This window comes from Epargyreus clarus, unplaced genomic scaffold (genome assembly GCF_041222505.1).
Source record: "Epargyreus clarus isolate Ecla_fem2 unplaced genomic scaffold, WU_Ecla_fem_2.2 ptg000023l, whole genome shotgun sequence".
NCBI lineage: Eukaryota > Metazoa > Arthropoda > Insecta > Lepidoptera > Hesperiidae > Epargyreus > Epargyreus clarus.
In genome coordinates, this window is record NW_027332230.1 from 3,296,671 (window position 1) to 3,317,177 (window position 20,507).

A 20,507-nucleotide genomic window follows, 5' to 3' on the forward strand; every position below is an offset into this window, starting at 1 on the left:
AGTGTTGTTAGCTGTATCGAGGATTTCTTTTCGACAGACAACGCCCAAATAAAATCGTTTGCCTTTGACAATTTCTTATTCCTATTGTCATCACCGTTATAAATAATAAATAACGAATGATTTCAAATGATTTTGAAAAATATCTATTACCCTATAATATTCTGATAGTATTGTTGCTTTGTTCATTTGTATTCCTTTTGTCCATCCTGCTTTGTCCATCTATATTCCAACTCACTATTAATTAAACACTTACATTAAGCATTGTGTGGGTTAGAAGATATGCGTCAAACATTTAGTTCTTGATCTGCGGGATTTAATACACCCATAGTCCTTTATTTAACTTTTGAATTAACAATATTTGCTACCAAAAAACCTTGTTTAATAAATGTAAAATAGTCTGAATTTATCTAACTCGGTGCTTTATTTCACAGTGAAACCCTTAACGGTGGAGATTTTGTCCAGAGAACAACCTTTGTCAGTGGGGCGGAAGGGCGAGTTATGGTGCAAGTCTACTGGAGCGAGGCCACCAGCTACGATCACGTGGTGGCTTGGTTCCACTTTACTAGATTCCGTTACCAAACACAAGGTGAGTAACCTAATCTTTTAATTATATAGTGTTGTTAATTGTATCAGGGGTTAATCCACGCTATTAAGTTAAGATTAGGACTACTTCGCAACAATCCGCTATCAATATGTATGATGGTATATATTTTAAACCATGCTGTATGTACCACCCAACTTCCCACAAAGGATGCGTGCTTATGAAAGAAATAAAAATATACACCACCATCCACCATACACACCACAACCAACACGTGTTTCACTCTAAAACGAAGCATGATCAGAGTAAGTTGATTTATTTTTAATCGTAAAGTGACGCTGTCATCCTAATGCAGTTTATAATGTTGTGTTTATAAACTTGTGGAAGGGAGTATTGGATATACTCCCTTCCACAAGTTGATATGAAATGTAAATAATCGATAACAGTTGTATGATTATAATTTAATTATTCGCATTAAATCTATGAATAATTTTATCTGTTTACTGATTCTTGGTAAAAATATGAAGTGAATGTAGTAGTAAATGTATTAATGAGTTATGTTTTATGTATCTAAACGTAATTACTCGTATATTTCTGTTCAAACATAATTAAAACGATGCATTTAATAAATTAAAATTTGATAGTTTACGAAGCTAAATAGATATTATTATTTATTTTTTCATTTCGCTTCTGGATTGGAAACGAACTCTTAGGCACAGCTTGTTTTAAATAGATTTACAAAAGATACTGCTAATACATAAATACAACCAACAGTTTTGTACACACATCTTACATTTGTTGTACGTAAATAAGGAAAATTAATGTGGAAATTCCTACAGGATCTGGAGGACCGTAATGAGACTCTCTCTATGCTGGAATGGATGCCCTTGAAAAAGCACAATGGACAAGTGCTTACTTGCAGAGCGGAGCAACCCAAGATCAACGGATCGATAATTGAAACAAAGTTACTGCTCAACATATATTGTAAGTTATATTTTTTAATTATGATTGTATATTAGAGGTTAATTATCACTTGCATAAACGGTGAAGTAAAAAACACCATGATGAAATCTGCATACCTGAGAATTCTTAGAAAAAAAGTGGTCGAGTCTACCGACTTCACCTTTGATAACTTGTTTTTGGTAAATTGGTAAATTCGCACTTAGCCAGCGCGATGGACTATAGCCTAATCCTTCTCATTCTGAGAGGAGACCCGTGCCCAGCAATGGGACAGTAATGGGTTAATGAAAATTTTCAATTCAATTACGTGTTTTATGAGATAAATGAAGGCACAAATTAACATAAAATTAAACAGTTACATAAAATATTACCTATAAAATAAAAAAATAAAAACGAAATACCCAAGTACTTATGCAAATTTTGTTGGTCCACGTCTCACAAGAGATACAATGTAATAAAATTCAGAAGCAATGATTTCCTAAATCGTTGCTCATCTACCATGGAAAGTTTTTTTTAAGTTCTTCCCGAATAGAGGCCATACATGACCGTAAAAACAAGTGCAATAAAACTAATTAGTAATATTGTGTTCAACTTACACAATTTGAACTCAAATAGTCATATTGATTAGATCGAATGAACTGCGTGAAAGCTAGAAAGCAAATACATCAGAGTCGACGAAGCGAACGAGTCGTTTTAATTAGTTAGATTTTGTTTGTATTCAGCCGCAGCGATTCCGAACGGATGTGGGTCTGAAATACAATGGTTTGTGACGTTCGAAGAAGAGCATGGTCCCTTTAGACAACTTATGAAACTGGCTGAAAATAGACATGATTTACATAAATCATTAATTAAGTTTAGTAAGTAAAATTATGAGTACGCCTAACCCAGCGATTAACCTAATTTAGATTATAGGCGTATCTATAGCTCATACTGTTCTGGGTTATAAAAAACGTGAAAATTTTGTATTTTCCGCGAAACGGAACTCCATGTACAACAAATCGCAAAAATAAAGTCAGTCAAATAAAGGGAAGTCAGTTAAAAATGTGTTATTATAATTCTACTGCATGTGTACTTATTCCTGGAGCAAAACAAGTATCGATTTAATAGCAGAGAGATTGCACTAATATTTGTCTACGGAACAATGAATTATTCAGCTGGGTATCTTTCCACGGCAAGTATGCGCTCGGCACTAAGCTATAATAAGAATACGTGCAATTCAACAATTGTATAGAATTTGCGGTCAATTTGTATAGATATTGAGGCAGCAAGACAGAGCTTATGGGAATATAATTATGGAAAGGTATTGTCTGGGCTTTCATCAGCTCGTCCTCCATGTTTTCGTACGTCAATAACAGTTTATTTGAATACGATTTAAACTACATATTTAGTATAGTTTACATACGAAATTGTTGTGGCGCTCCACTCTTCAAACAAATATTTAAAATATTTCGAATACTCGTATGCCTGTTGTAATCAATCCTGGTAATAATCAATCTTGATCAAAATTTGCTTGACAAAGTTTGAAATATGATAATTACTTGAAAAACTACGACTATTATCATAATTATTTCAAAGTTTGATCCTTAACATTGATTCTTATGATCTTTCACCTTCTTTAAACGTACGTATATAAAAGCGAAAAGATTCAAAACGTACAAAACGTATTAATCAAGGTTTTGACTAAACTACTGAAGCTGGAATCATGAAATTTGGAATGTAGGTTCATTTTATAACATAGATGCGCACTAAGAACGGATTTTTGATATTCCAGCGTTAAGGGGGTTAAATAGGGGTTGAAAGGTAGTATGAAAGTCCGTCAGTTTTAAAGCAATATCGATGAAAATGAATATTCAGCTTTCTAATTTCTAATACGTAAACAAATACCAAAACAGTCATATTTGTCGAAACGTAAAAACTCCTGGTAAGGGTACAGGTTCGAAGTTAGAAACGTGAAATTTCCGAAGGTGTCTATTCACACATAAGCACAACTACACCACAACGTGGACGGGTACAAATGTCATATATGATCATGCGTTATTTTATTCACATGGAACACATTTTGGTATACTGATTACATCCCAACCACTTTGGATACATTGCTTACTGACGTTTTGTTTGCTGTGTGTAGACACATAGACCTTGGATTAAAATTTTGGACTAGAACAGGGTTACAGTATCCCCTGCCTGTCGTAAGAGACTAAAAAGGGACTTCTGGGGTTGCGGCAAGAATGGGAGGTCTAACCGCCCAACTAGCGACCCTGGAAAAAACCACTGCTTGCAACCAAACAGTTGCCATTTGGTTCCCATTAATACGTTTGTGTTTTGTTTTTAACATACCAAGGGAACGTTATGATTTTTGGATAGTGGTTAGTACTTTATGGATCGGAGAATAACAGGGACGGTTCCTATGGAATAGTGAAAATAATGATTATTGTATCCTACATGACACTTATGTTTTAAAGAAGTTTCATTACAGTCCACTAATTAGAGATTTAGTGTATGTTTCTGAAGAAAACTTGACCAATTGAGGTACACAGTGACGAAAAAAAGACGAAAAAATGAAAAAAAAAAAAAATTAATGAAATATTAAAGCTACTTTATTGTTAAAATTGTTAGATGTACATATTTACAATTACAGTTATTTGTATGACACATCATACTTATTTACGCGGGCGAAGCTGCGGGTTCTGCTAGTTAGGTGTATAAAAATATTATAGGTTCAGTTACCATACTACTAGTATATTGTAGTAGTTGTCGATATATTTGTAGTTTAACTTTCTGAGCAATAGTAATCTTGGAAATATTAACACATTTTAACAAAGGCTACAAAGGTTTCAAATCAACATCCGATTTGACATTACGGTTTAATATACAAAACGATTTATAAAACAGCGTTATTGCTAATCTAAAAGAGGAAAGGTGAATGCACCGCTTATCGTCGTGTTGCTGTAAAGTTTTGCTATTCACTATGTTACATAGAAAGCTAAAATAAAAGTTATTTGTTCGTTTGCTTCACAATGAATAATTCAACATTTGTACCCGAGTCAACGATGCAGCTCGACGCCAATATGAACCATAAGAATATAACGAGAATACGGACTTGAATTCCTTATACAAATACGTACAGACATATTTCAATTCAATATTCAATTGAATTGAATGTAAACTAAATCTTTTATAATGGAATTTTGTTTATTGCACTATTTATTATTATCACACAAAATATCACAGTATGGAGCTATTTGTATTAAAAATACCAGTTTCATTTATATAGCTATAGCAGTTTCATTCAAATAGCATTTGAAATTCGTACGGTAAATATACCAATATTCGTCTTATGTGTGAATAATTCAACAGACATGCCCGAGACTACGATGCACCTTGGTGCCAAGATGAACCCTAATGACATCGAGGAAGGCGATGACGTGTACTTCGGTTGCGTGGTCGACGCCTACCCTCCAGCATATAAAGTCGTGTGGGAACACAACGTAAGTACAAACCAATCCGGCAATAAATAAAGAAAAATCCAACTGAAAATTTGCACTAAAGACTTAAATCCATATAATATTAAACTATTTATAATATAAAACTTACTTTTTTAATTAATATCAGTGGCCAATTAACACATGTCTTACAATCAGTATTTAAACAGTTCGATAATTCACTCGCTTACCTACAATTTACGACAAATTTACATTGAATTCCCGTATATAAGTTGTTTAGTCGCCTCGTTCGGAGTGTTCGCGAGAAATACAGTGTCAGAGTTCTGCTAACGTTCCCAGATTTGCATGCCCATTTGCATAATCTTGCGCGAAATTTTCATTACTCAACTGATGTTATATTCCCTGTAACAGTTAAATTTGAGTTCTTAGTTCACGTGTTTAAGTATATTAACAAACATGTTCATTAATTACTTAAATTATTCTGTGTGCATCTTTGAGCGTTTCCGTCTCGGTGTAAATTTGAATATACAGCTAGCACACAGACACCTTAGGAAAAATAAATAACACGAACCCGTGTAGCCCCGCGGCTCGTGTAAATCATACAAAGCCCAAAAATAACAATCGTACAGCTGGGTTATGAAAATATTGTGTTTTTTTCTTTTTTATTATTTTATTTATAAGTCACTATTGGTATTTTCAGTGTTTGTTTTTTTTTTCTTTTCTTTTCTTTAAAGTTATATTTTACTTACGTATTTTATTTTTTTCTACTTAATTGTTTTACATTTGTTGTTTTTTTATTATTATTTTAACTTTAATTATTAAGATAATAGTAATAGTGCAAATAATCGGAAGTTTTTTCTTATACTATGTAGTAAACACGAAACAAGAGGGTATAACCGTGCGGAGTTGAGGAATGCTATCCGACCGTCATACAGTTATCACTAGTACGGAGGGTAGTGTTAATTGATTCTGTCATTGTACACTTCATATCTTACTATTAATAATTTAAGACACGTAAATATTGTTGACATTGCTGTAACAACTATTATGAAACTGTACATAAGTATAGACAGTATTTTTTAGTTAAGAATAAGCCTAAATTCAGTTAAAAAGCAAGTAGATATACTTAATATTTGAATTAAAATCCACACAAATTCAATATAGATTCGCTAAGACGTTCTTATAGATTGTTTTGATGTTACCTAGTGTAATAACCTTACCTATTTAATTCTAATTACCTTAGTTCTGTACTTGCTGGTTCACTGTTCTTATATTATAATATAACATAACATAAATATTAAGCAATGTTATATCTTAAGTTACAGTTTGTATGTATAATATGTAAGTGATATTATTTAATAAATAAATAAATAAATAAATACTATCAGATGTACAAAATCAAAGTAGGGAAGATATATCCGAGGCATTCCAACTTCGTCTTTCGGGATAACAACACAACTATGGCTGATTGTAATTGGGAGTCTAATCTTATCTGGGGTTGATTAGAGTTGTTGATAGGCGGCAGTAGACACCATGAATTGAACTGCGTACATGTTTGCTTCTTCTTCGAAAGGTAGTAGAACCCTTTGTGGTTCAACTCCGGCGGCACTACCGGCACACGTATTTCTGCCTATTAACAGCAGTGTTAAGCGCTGCTGTGTTCTGGTTTGAAGGGTGTGGTAACGGAGACATACTTTTCCGAGGCGTTCCAGCTTAGTCCTCGGGGAAAGCGGCGCACCTGTGATGACCTCAGATACGAATATCTAATCCTATGTCAGGTTGATTATACGAGTAAGTCCATAGCCGGCAGTAAGCACTTACTAAGAGGTGGACTGCATGCTTGTCTGATATTCCTATACATTACTAAGAAAAAAAAGTTATAAAAAAAGTTCTTGGACCGTATAAGTTACTGACTTTTATTGCAAGTATTATGGTTTGACCCAACATTACGAAAGTCCATATGGTACGATACGGAAATTGAATTTGCCCTATAAACTTCGCACGCGCGACTGTATAGTCGTTGATGCACGTCTAATCTCCGTTGATACTCCGTTCTTGTTTCGGTAGGGATGGCGATTCTTTCCGAAAAACATCGATTCTTGAACAGCTTCGAATCGAAATCGATTCACAAAAAAAATATCGAGGCCTAAAGAATCGATTCTCCAAAAATGGATCTCCTATCTTTTTAGCTAAAAAGAGTGAAGAAAAGGAAAAATAATTATAGTTCAAAAAACTAAAAAACACGCACAGTACACACAGTAGAAAATAATTTTCAATTTAAGGAACAATTAAGGAACAGTAAATAGTATAATTGTGGAAAAAGCGGGATGCTCCATTTATCAGGTTCGAAAAGCGCCTCACACTTTTTCCACAATTATGTAGGTATCCCCTGCCTGTCGTAAGAGGCGATTAAAAGGGGGCTTCCGAGGTTGCGGGCAGCAAGAGTGGGAGCTCGAACTGTCCAGTATGCTACCCTAGGAAGGTAAGCGGTATGTGTGGTCGCATACCGTCGTAATCACCAGATGTTGTGAGAGGAGCGTACGCTCCCCCAGGGCAGAGCCCGATCCGGGCATCGCGCTTGGAGGACTCTAGTTGTGTTCCGTCGGAGATCCCGGAGTTCTCCAACAAGCGCTGAGGACGGCCACCGGGGGGGTTTTAGTGCGGTAAAAATCTCACATAACCCGGCATCGCTCCCACGGCGTCGGGTACCTTTTGAAGGTTTCCCCCTCGAAAAAAAAAGGTATATTATGTGAATGATGTTTAATTAATTATAGTGAATAACCTTGTTTATTATTTACAGGGCGTTATACTACAACATAATCCGTCTAATGGTGTGATTATATCCGGGAACTCGAACCTAGCGCTGCGGAACATCTCGCGGTACCAGGCCGGCAACTACACCTGCACCGCCTCCAACGTTGAGGGCGATGGGAAATCTCCGCCAGTACAAATGAGAATTGTGTGTAAGTATCATTGACATTTTTGTTTACAAGGGGGAAACCTTCAAAAGGTACCCGACGTGGGAGCGACGCCTGGTTATGTGGGATTTTTACCGCACTTAATCACATTTATCTAATAAGGTCAAAAATTACTAAAATTAATAACAGTAAAATACAGCGCCAACTTAACCAACGAAGAAAACTAAATTTAACTCAATCCAATCGACAGATATGAAATAGCGTTAATTTTAGAGATATAAATGGTTTTCCACTATTTCTAATGAGACTAGATGTCCCATGGAAAATATTTCATACAAAAATTGTAGGTATGTAAAACGTTGGAGATGGGTGTCGTGTGCGCGGTTCCGCAGGGGTCAGTCTTGGGGCCACTCCTGTGGAATCTCGCATACGATGTCGTACTGGGGACGGAGCTCCCCCGAGGTGTAAGCATCATCTGCTACGCTGACGACACTCTCGTACTGGCCGAGGGTGAGCACGGCGAGGCTGGCCGAATTAGGGGTGGCACGCAGTCCTGGCGCGGTTTTCGCCCCTGGACATTCTGGCGGATATGACCGCAGATATCTTTTTTGAGATCCGCGGTCTCCGGCAGAGTGGCCGTCCTCCTAACGAAGAGACTGTCGAAGTGCTCCAGATGAGAGCCAGCTGGCGCGCCCTAAGACGCTGGCGTGATAGGCTCCAGGAGCCACGGGGCAAACGCCAACGCGTGGTCAGCGCGATCCTGCCCAGCTTCCGAGCCTGGTTACAAAGGAAGAAACGCGTCACCTACCGGCTGATATACGTGCTCACCGGACATGGCTGCTTCGGTGAGTACCTGCACAGGATAGGCAGAGAGGCCTCAGCGCAGTACCATTATTGCGGACATGCCCAGGATTCTGCGTAGCACACGCTCGAGGATTGCCCAGCATGGCAACCCGAGCGGCAGATCCTGGTGCAGAATATAGGGTCGGACCTCACCCCGGAGACTGTTGTTGCGGCGATGGTCCGTTCTGGCGACGCCTGGGATAGCGAGGTTGCGTTCTGCGACCGCGTTATTATTATCGCAAAAGAGGACGCCGAACGGGCCAGGGAGCGCGCCGATCCCGCCGCAAGGAAGGCGGTATGTGTGGTCGCATACCGTCGTAATCACCAGATGTTGTGAGAGAAGCGTACGCTCCCCCAGGGCAGAGCCCGATCCGGGCATCGCGCTTGGAGGACTCTAGTTGTGTTCCGTCGGAGATCCCGGACTTCTCCAACAAGCGCTGAAGACGGCCACCGGGGGGGTTTTAGTGCGGTTAAAATCCCATATAACCCGGCGTCGTTCCCACGTCGTCGGGTACCTTTTGAAGGTTTCCCCCTCGTAAACAAAAAAAAAAGGTATATAAAACGTTAATGACTTTTCTATTAAACATTTTTAACACGATCTAATATTTTCGGATAAAAATAAAAACACAACAGGTTATTTAGTTTTTTTTTTTTTCACCCAAAAAATGTTTTTAATAGTTTCGATAAAAACTGTTGCTATTTGCGCTATATTTATTAACCTTTACGACAATTTTTACGCCGTTACTGATGTTTTCCTTATAAAAAATGCAATCGTCTAAATATATAGACGTTTGAATTTTCAAATTTCGAATTCGCTGCATACCAGACGTAGTAATCTAACTATAGGCACTGTCTATTCCGACAAAGGTGCCTTCAATATTCGTTCAAAATGGCTTTTATAGATTAACCGATTAGTTCCCTTTGTGTTCAAGTAAATTAAAGCTCTCCAACTGTTAAATACACGTTGAAAGTAGAGCTTTGATCCCTTCCTTGTATATTCATTAGCCTGAAATGAAGCCAGTTGAAGTGAAGACTAAGCGAAATTCAATCTTGCTGTAATTGAATGGTCAAAATGAGTAACTGTAAAAAATATACGAGTATTCAAAAGTAATGTAATCATAATTAGAGTAAATCAATTTGATATACCCATTGTATGATGTATCGGCGAATCGTCATTGTTGGATTTCGATAAATAAATGACAAAATCCTTTATTACAGTTGCCTGACACTTGTCGGATGATTTTGAATTAACTACTATAATTTGATTATTAAAGTTATACTTCGACACGTTAATATTCAATTATAATTACGCTCTACCCATAATCATGTATTCATAATTACGGATATTCAACCCAGAATTCATCATTAATGGAAAAATCATATAATATGCAGTATGTGAAACCTTATTACATTTTATAATTACAATAATGAGGGCTTAAAGTAACAAGTATAGAGTTTACCTGATGGTAAGTAATCATTGCCGCGCAACGCGCAACGTGGGAGCAACGCCTGGTTACGGCGGATTCTTACCGCGCTAAAACCCCCCCCTGTGGCCGTTTTCAACGCTTGTTGGAGAACTCCGGGATCTCCGACGGAACGCAACCGGAGTTCTCCAAGCGCAATGCCCCGATCGGGCTCTGCCCTGGGGGAACAGTTTTCGCTCCTCCCACACCATCTGGTGTTCATGACGGTAAGCGACCACACATACCGCCGTCCTTCCCGGGGTCGCTTACTGGACGGTTCAAGCTCCCACTCTTGCCGCCCGCAACCCCGAAAGCCTACTTTTAGTCGCCTCTTGCGACAGGCAGGGGATACCGTAGCCCTATTCTAGTTCCGGAACTACACGGACTTCCTTCCACCCTAATGCAAGAACGCCGTGCTGGGATTCTGGTTTCCACACCTAGGGAAGATTTGGCACATACTTGAAGGTCCCGCACCTATTTTTGCCGCATAACAGCAGCATTAAACGCTACTGTGTTCTGGTTTGAAGGGTGTGGTAAGGCGCGCCAGGTTAGTTCTCAGGGGTAGCAGCGCATTAATATTCATATGCGCTACCGGCCGACCTCAGGTATGAACATTTAATCCTATCTGATGTTGATTAGAAATGTCCATAGGCGGCAGTAGCCACTTGCCATCAGGTGGACTGCATGCTCGTCTGCTACTTCTATATTATAAAAAAAACTCTAACATGCGATTCAATGCAGATTATTGTAAGGCGATACGCTAACACACGTGGCGCCGTGGCTTAATAGATCGTACGGCGTACCTAATGAATAAAGTTAAGGTGCAGTGGGTGCGACTGGGAGTTGGATAGTCGCTTGTGACTAAGTTTCATGCGCGCTTCCGTGGTTCAGAGAGCACTTTAAGCTAACAATCCCGGTTGTTACCGGGGGATAGCAGTCGTAAAACCGCGTTGGAGACCAAACGTACAGTTTGGTGACATTTGACACAGAATTAATTTTCCATATTAAAACGCGTACCATTTTGGGCCATATTTTATATTCACTCAGGATGGCGTGTGTGCAGGTCTGGGTGGATGTTTAAATATAATATAAATATATTTTAAATGATTTAATCGGCCTATATCGTTCACCATTGTAAAGACCTTATCCTGATAATGGAGCGAAATATGTTGGTAGTGCTATGTATGGTCGACTGGTGGTATATATTTTCATTTATTATTTATGCTGATGTATTATGCTATATGTGGGAAGGATGGTGGGTAAGTATAAGGGGTATGATATATTGGTATCGAAATATTTCGGAGTAGTTTTATCCTAACTTCATAATTTGGATTCCAGTTAAGATTCTTGAAAACCTTAAACATGTATTTAAATATTTGTCTCTAATTTTAATTTCACTTTTGTCTGTAGATAAACCAATGTGCAGAAACAGAGTGATGAAGTTAATCGGCGCGCCGTTGCAGGAGCAAGCGAATATAGCTTGTGAAGTGGACGCTTTCCCTCCTCCAGACACCTTCGAGTGGGTACTTAACAGCTCCTTGGGATCTATCAAGGTGGATTCTGTAAGTAATACTATTTTCCTATTTTTATTACGTAAATATTTATTATTTATTACCGCACCGTTCACGTCAAGATCGCTCACGTAGGACGAAGTGAAAACAAAATACATCCGCATAAGTTCTTAGCAACCCCATGAGGTATATCAAAATGGATTCACTTTAGATACAGTTTATACAAATAGAGTGACTCAGTGCTGTTAGCCTGAGGGAACATCGCGCATGTCGACGTATTTCCCATGAGCCTTAAGAATTCCGTTTAATTTTGATTTTAATGGAGTTTCTTTAACTCCACCTTTTCTATAGTAGTTTCACTGTGTCCACAATCCATGCAACTGGGTCGAAGTATTAGCATATAAATCTTTGTAGTGATAGTATAATTTACCGCTGACCTGTCATCGTATGCACAGTGAGGTGAGGTGGACATTTACGTGATGTCCAACATATTCCTCAGCTCAGATTTTAGACAACATTTTCGCGGAATTGAAATATTTTATATGTAAGGGGTATTCAAAATACACGCTATTTATTTTCTTTACTGCTAGTTACTGTTAGTTAGGTAATTCCTTAGTTTGTCCCTGTAGTTCCGGGACTAGAATAGGGCTACGGTATCCCCTGCCTGTCGTAGGAGGCGACTAAAAGGGGGCTTCCGGGGTTGCGGGCGGCAAGAGTGGGAGCTCGAACCGTCCAGCTAGCGACCCAGGGAAGGACGGCGGTATGTGTGGTCGCATACTGTCGTAAACACTACATGGTGTGGGAGGAGCGAAAACTGCTCCTCCAGGGTAGAGCCCGATCGGGGCATCGCGCTTGGAGGGCTCCGGTTGTGTTCCGTCGGAGATCCCGGAGTTCTCCAACAAGCGTTGAGGACGGCCACCGGAGGGGTTTTAGTGCGGTAAAAATCCCACATAACCCGGCGTCGCTCCCACGTCGTCGGGTACCTTTTGAAGGTTTCATAAGTTCTTAGCAACCCCATGAGGTATATCAAAATGGATTCACTTTAGATACAGTTTATACAAATAGAGTGACTCAGTGCTGTTAGCATGAGGGAACATCGCGCATGTCGACGTATTTCCCATGAGCCTTAAGAATTCCGTTTAATTTTGATTTTAATGGAGTTTCTTTAACTCCACCTTTTCTATAGTAGTTTCACTGTGTCCACAATCCATGCAACTGGGTCGAAGTATTAGCATATAAATCTTTGTAGTGATAGTATAATTTACCGCTGACCTGTCATCGTATGCACAGTGAGGTGAGGTGGACATTTACGTGATGTCCAACATATTCCTCAGCTCAGATTTTAGACAACATTTTCGCGGAATTGAAATATTTTATATGTAAGGGGTATTCAAAATACACGCTATTTATTTTCTTTACTGCTAGTTACTGTTAGTTAGGTAATTCCTTAGTTTGTCCCTGTAGTTCCGGGACTAGAATAGGGCTACGGTATCCCCTGCCTGTCGTAGGAGGCGACTAAAAGGGGGCTTCCGGGGTTGCGGGCGGCAAGAGTGGGAGCTCGAACCGTCCAGCTAGCGACCCAGGGAAGGACGGCGGTATGTGTGGTCGCATACCGTCGTAAACACTACATGGTGTGGGAGGAGCGAAAACTGCTCCTCCAGGGTAGAGCCCGATCGGGGCATCGCGCTTGGAGGGCTCCGGTTGTGTTCCGTCGGAGATCCCGGAGTTCTCCAACAAGCGTTGAGGACGGCCACCGGGGGGGTTTTAGTGCGGTAAAAATCCCACATAACCCGGCGTCGCTCCCACGTCGTCGGGTACCTTTTGAAGGTTTCCCCCTCGAGAAAAAAAAAAAAATAAAGGTAATTCCTTAGTTAATTATGAATTACTTAATTACCTATTTAAATCAGGTTTGCCTTTCTATTAAAGGGGAACATATAAGTAAGTAGAGAAGAAACGTACTCGTTTTTTGAAGTGACAAAATTGTAATATGTAATACTTCGAGTTGAAGTGATCTCTTCCAAACAATATTTGGATAGAATATTCACAATATTAATATAAAAGAAGGGGTACTGAAAGACTCAATTATGGCTTCCTAGTTCGTGTAATGTAATTCAGAACGACTTCGTTTGTATTTTTGAAAACCACTTTTTTAATTTTACAAGGTTCAAATCAGTTAATTAAATTTAATAACTAATCAAATTTAATTAGATTGTGGAATAATTAGTGATACCGGGGTAAATAACTTAATCCTGTAGTTACTAAAGGACGGCTTTGATACAGGAAATGGAACTAAAAAGGAACTCTTAGCACTTTGTCTTATACTGTCCCTAGAGTGTGCACTTTAACTCTAAAAGCACTTATGAATTCTGTGTGATGAGATAAGAGCGACCGTAAAAGGCCGTTATCTGCCTTATTTTTCCTTTAAAGTTTAAAGAGGAAGGTAATTTCACGGTGTACAAGTTAAGCCGAGTAAGTTAAGATTAGTTAACATAGTTGGACAAGTTATAAATACAAATAGGTATGTAGGAATAGCAAATGTTATCACTAAATTTACAGTTAGTGATTTCAAACTATTATTCTGTATTACTATAAGGCTTTTAACGAAGTTTATTAACCGACTTCAAAAAGGAGGTGGTTATCAATTCGGCCGGTATCTTTTTTTTTATATGGTTAGGATCCATCGATGGGTTCTGGAGAAAATGAGGGGAACTCCTCCACCCATGTAAATATAACAGCCATAACTTCGCCGTTTATGAACCTATTTTAATGCCTTTAATTTCGTGTGTGGACTATTGCCACAAGTTGGTCCCATTTAAATATGATGAGCATCAGAGTGGGTTCTACTCCACAAAGAGTGACAACGTGAGTTGTTGTTGAGTTGAGTTGGTGACAACTCCACAAAGTGAGTGGGAGACAAAATATCTAACTCCTCAACCGATAGGTATAATTGAGTTTTGTTTGAAGATAGTTGGTGTACGTTCTAATGAAATTACAAAGCCAGTTCATCATTGACTATTTAAGGGTCTGATAATGTGGCTCGGAGACAAAATATGTAACTCGTCAACCGATGGGAATCATTGAGTTGTGTTTGAAGATATTTGGTGTAGGTTCTAATGAAATTGCCAAGCCAGTTCACCATTGATTATTTAAGGGTCTGATAATGTGGCTCGGAGACAAAATATGTAACTCCTCAACCGATGGGAATAATTGAGTTGTGTTTGAAGATATTTGGTGTAGGTTCTAATGAAATTGCAAAGCCAGTTCATCATTGACTATTTAAGGGTCTGATAATGTGGCTCGGAGACAAAATATGTAACTCCTCAACCGATGGGAATAATTGAGTTGTGTTTGAAGATATTTGGTGTAGGTTCTAATGAAATTGCAAAGCCAGTTCATAATTGACTATTTAAGGTTCTGATAATGTGGCTCGGAGACAAAATATGGAACTCCTCAACCGATGGGAATAATTGAGTTGTGTTTGAAGATATTTTGTGTAGGTTCTAATGAAATTGCAAAACCAGTTCAACATTGATTATTTAGTTAGGTTAGTTTGGAACATATAAGACAATATAAAACTAAGCGAGCAGGGCGCGGCAGGGGTCGGTTGTATTTTTTTTAACAAAAAAATACAACCGACTTCTATGTCACTTCAAAGTAAAAAATAATTCAAATAAATGTTGGTTTAGTACATATTTCTGAAGTCGGCGCTCATATTAGACACGCTGTTTACATCGTTATCCAACGAAATATATAAGAAATATATAGAAGATAGTATCGACTGTTTACCTTAGTTATCAAAGTAGAAAACGCGTATGCACTATACCTGGAAAGCGGTCACTGCCTCCCATAAGTATCAGTAAGGGTCAGTTGCACCAGTGTCGACAATTTAGATAATTGCGATTCTTGATATAAAGAGCTTAGAAGAAACTTCAATTATGTAGACAGTATTAGGAACCACAAAGTAAAAATCTAATAACATTAACAACAGTATTCTTAAAGTTAATTTTTTACAGGAACGATTCACAATCGAAGCTAAAGAAGGCAAATCAGTGCTCACTTACACCCCGATATCCGACGGCGACTACGGCACGTTGTCGTGTCGTGCGACGAACCTGGCGGGACGACAGGTCGCACCGTGCGTGTACACCCTGCTACCAGCTAATCGACCCGACCCGCCGACCAATTGCACCGTTTATAATTTGACAGACGATGCGCTTGACTTGACATGTTTACCAGGTAATTTCCATTAACTTTGAACTTAATTTGTTTACTTTATCCATTCAAAGGTGGTAAATCGTGAATTAAACGCGACAGCAACGTAAAACTATGTTATGGCTTTATTCTAAATGTGAGGTAAGACAGACACGAGGCTTTCAAATTTAGATCTCAAGGGTAGTAAAGGATTTATGATAGACTTTAAGTATTGAAGTATAAACCTTGTTGGGGTTATTTGTACATGCTCATACAATCTTGTCAATATCAATAATAATTGTGACCACTTATAATCACGTGTTAGACGTTGCTGCTAACAAAAGTTATCGCAAGCTTTTATTTTTGTTTTACGATTTTGTTTGGAACTCAGCAGCTTAGGACATATACCCAGAGTTTTAATTAAATTTAACCGTGTCTTGCAGTTTCTCCTATTGAAAGACAAAGTTTTGTTTGACTTTTTGTTCACTACAGAATCGCTACTTAATCAGTTTTTAATTACACAGTCGTTTTATTTGTTTATTCTGTGTAATTATTTTAAAAGTCCGTTTTAAACATACTAAATCTTTTTAAAATTAACTAACTGCATTTACCGAATCTTAGCAGTGTACTAATAAAGTAAATGTTTAATTAATGTTTAATTTATATATTATAATACTTTTTGAAGTTTGCCATTCAATGTCGTTACAGAAGGTTGTAATTAAGGCAAATTTTATTCAAAGAGAATTATAAAGCCTTATTGAAACATTATTGTTAATAAGTCATAGTCATTAGATTGAAACCCCTGAGGGCCGATACATATAAAAGCATTGCGGCGCCATCCCATCAATATGGCTTGTATCTACAGGTCTTTGGGTGGATACGACGTCTGCTATAGTCCGAAAGGTCTAAGCTGAGTTTTGCATTAGTATGAGTGGACACAAAAGTAGAGTCAGATTAAAGACTTTCAAAAATAAATTTTATAATTTTTAGTTGGGTACAAAAGTCGAAGAGGTATTCTTGTATATATTTTTTTAAAACGCAATGAAATTAACTAAATAAACTTTGTAGTATTTAAACCGGTGTTAAACAAAACGGTGTTTGTTACATTGTGCAATTTTATAATACTAACAGATGTCACGAAATTTGTCGCGAAAGTCTAGATAGAATAAGAGCTAAGTCTGTGGTTTGAAAATTGTACAATGCAGAAAAATGGTAGATTTAACTACTATAAAGTTTATTTTCTTTACTTTTAATTTATAGTCTGTCTTCACATTTTTTATAAAAGTCAATTTCATGAATTGTACAAAGTAATAACGTTTCATTTATAGCTAATTAAAAAAATATTTGTGTTATTTTAAATTACATTTCAACAAAAAAAATATTTTTGATATTTTAAATTATTCGCCACATTCACGTTTATTTATATTGGATACTACGAGTATTTTACTAAAAAATCGAATACAAAAACAAAATATGAAATATTAAACAATTCTGCTATCAGTACAAGAAGTGAGGAAGAAGCATGATTGCCAAAAAGCGGTATAAACCGGTTTAAATCAATTAAAAGACGCATCGCGCTTAACACGTTCAGTGCCAACGACTCGCCTGAGTTGAAATAAATTTCATTCATGTGCTTGGGACTCGCCGGGTGAGTCCAATGTTTTTCGCCAATATTTCCTAAACGCGTCCGTATTTTCTACTGAAATTAAAAGTGTAGACTAAATAAACGCTAATATGAACATTTACACGGTGGCTCTAATTTACGACTATTTGTATAATTTAAGAAACAAATTCATGCTTTGAATTACAATTGCATTGTCCACTGCCGCAGGTCTGTTTATTGATTACACAAATTATGATTTATTATATGATAATAAAAACAAATTATTTATTATTAAAGCTGACTATGTACTTTTGTTTTGGAAGAAAAATATAACGATGGTATTAAATTCCGATTCGAGATAATGTTTAAATTAGTATGTAGTGCCAGCGACTCGCCTGTCGAGTTCATTGTGAAATATAGACGGCAACTTAAGAAGGAATTAACAAAATCGTATTGTGTATTATACGAGAGTAAAAAGCATTATTTTCGCATTTTTTTATTTATTTATTTTCCTTCTTTTAACCAGATCCTTTTTGTCGGCCCATTACTCTGGTTGAAGCCACTATGCCACTGCACATAAAGCATTTTTATATTGTGGAATTTGTGTTACATGGCGTTGATATTATCACGTCTTGTAACACGCTGCTGCAAAGTTCAACTTTTATTGGCGTATTGCATTGCACCATCACGCTGCAACATTTTTTTTTAAATATAAGAGTAGGAGGCGAGCATGCAGTCCACCAAATGGTAAGTGGCTACTGCCATCCATGGACATTTGTAATCAATCCCAGATAGGATTAGATATTCTTACCTGAGGTCAGCCACAGATGCGCCGCTATTACTGAAGACTAAGCTGAAACGCCTCAGAAAAGTATGTCTCCCTTACCACAACCATCAAACCACAACACAGCAGCGTTTAACGCTGCTGTTATGAGGCAGAAATAGGTGTGGCGATGGTGCCGCCACAATGGATTCAATATATGTGCTGTCGAACGTTGCCCCTACAACGACGACTCACCTCACCAAAAGACTTCCTACCTCCTTCAGACTTTTAGGTCTGACTTAGTTTTTAATAACGCATTTTTGTATGCGTCGGCCCCTATAACTTATTTTATCATGCGAACAAAATTATTATCTGAAATACTAAATCGCTTGTTTATGGCACCCATATGTAAAACGAGTTGTAATTAAGAGTAAATCATTATTATCATAATTACTATTACTGATTAAAATTATTTTGTTTTAATTATTATCTTCAATATTAATAACTTAATTAAGAGTCTAATATTGAACGTTAATTTATTGTTCCAGTTTTAAACGTTGTTGATGAAATTAATTTACTTTTTAATTTTTAAATATAAATTTATTTATGATATTAAAAAGCTTATGCATATGCAATTAATCTAATGGTAAGTGGTCACTGTTACTAGGACTAAAATGGCTTAATATGTAAGTCAGCCGGCATTCACATAGTTCCGCGGAAACGTAAAATCTGATTCACGCTATAGTTGGGCTATTACAAACGTGCGACCTAAGTCATAAAACATGACGTCCAAGGAATGAGACAATGTCGCACAACTCATTATCGATAGAGAGATGCCGCTCCTATGCATGTAGCTGTAAACGACGCGGTCATAACTATGACTCATACTGGTTCCACCACCTTGTACTTCTGTCACTTGTCAGTTATGTTTACGTAAAAATGTGAGTCTATCGATATTATCGTAGTTATGTATTGGTTGAAGATGTTAAAATCTGACGTATGTATAATCCGTAAATATGGAATTGATATGTTTTATGAAGACCGTACAAGTGATCTGTCTACCTATCTATAGATATTTATTTTTAAAGCAACCTACTATGTAAGAGGTTTTAGGTGCAAATATAAAGTTCTATTATTTTACAGGTTACGACGGCGGTCTCCAAAACGTGTACTTAGCGGAGGTGTGGGCGAACGAAGGATTAGTTGTAAACTCTAGTAATGGAATAGCTGTTTGGAATTTAAGACGGTTGGGCGCCAAACGACGGCTCCGTCTTGTGGTGTACGCGGCGAACGCTAGGGGGCGCTCCGAGAACGTCAAGTTTGTCGTGAAAACAGCCTCGAAGCAATCCCCTAGGACAGGTGAGATTTTCTCATAGCTTTTTATTAGATGCTACATACTTGTGACTCTGGCACATTTAACGTGACAAAAAAGACAACGTTTCAAAAAAGTCGACTTTTTCATTCCGTTTCGTAATGTTCTATATGTACCTTTTTAGTCCAGTTACCAATTATAATGCCGATTATTTATCAAGTCATAAATTAGTCATAGCACTATTCGATATAAACGCTCTGGTAGAATACGAGTACATTTTACGTAAGTAGCTGACCACAAACATTTTCAGCCTGATTATGTGGCAATCGTTACCATGCCAGTTCATTTTTTTATACATAACTCAATTTTTTCCTTGAAATCCAGTTGACATACACGTAACACTTTAAGTGCACTTTCAAATCAAACGTTTTCAGACATTTTTTTTTATAATATAGGAGTAGCAGAAGCGCATGCAGTCCACCAGATGGTAAGTGACTACTGTCACCCAAGGACATCTGTAATCAACCAGATAGGATTGGATAATTCCACATGAGTTTGACCATAGATGGCCGCTACCCCTGAGGACAAAGCTGGTACGCCTCGGAAAGTATGTCTCCCTTACCACAACTTTCAAACCAGAAAACACAAAACACATAAAACTGGTACTGTTTTTGAGCGGGTGTTACGCGGTTGCCTGATTTTCATATTTAACTTTCCGTACTGAACAATCAATGCTAACGCTACACGTAGCCTACTACGCCAAGCGTAGCATTATTAGCATATTATGATTTCACATTCACATCGGAGCTCAGTGGGTAACGTCACATTTGGTGTGAACGCGCGTAAAACCTTGTGCGTTTTGAAATCTAAAGCACCGTTGTACGTATTCTACTTTATAAAAAGTGTCTCAAGCGCTGTTATATTTTGGTTCAAAGGGAAGGGCGCGTACCATTTGCTAG

The 20,507-nt window shown here is 37.8% G+C and overlaps 1 protein-coding gene across 7 annotated transcripts in view; it reads left to right on the forward strand.

The window, feature by feature from the left end:
* The window catches only part of LOC140751564 (kin of IRRE-like protein 1), a 231,987-nt gene that overhangs the window by 199,262 nt on the left and 12,218 nt on the right, over positions 1 to 20,507 (forward strand). For all 7 annotated transcript variants that reach the window (XM_073085489.1, XM_073085490.1, XM_073085491.1 and 4 more), the window contains exons 7-13: positions 432 to 586; positions 1,381 to 1,525; positions 4,859 to 4,989; positions 7,745 to 7,907; positions 11,579 to 11,730; positions 15,693 to 15,915; positions 19,380 to 19,595. In XM_073085489.1, coding sequence (XP_072941590.1) covers positions 432 to 586; positions 1,381 to 1,525; positions 4,859 to 4,989; positions 7,745 to 7,907; positions 11,579 to 11,730; positions 15,693 to 15,915; positions 19,380 to 19,595 — 1,185 coding nt within the window. The remainder of the gene's footprint in view (positions 1 to 431; positions 587 to 1,380; positions 1,526 to 4,858; positions 4,990 to 7,744; positions 7,908 to 11,578; positions 11,731 to 15,692; positions 15,916 to 19,379; positions 19,596 to 20,507) is intronic.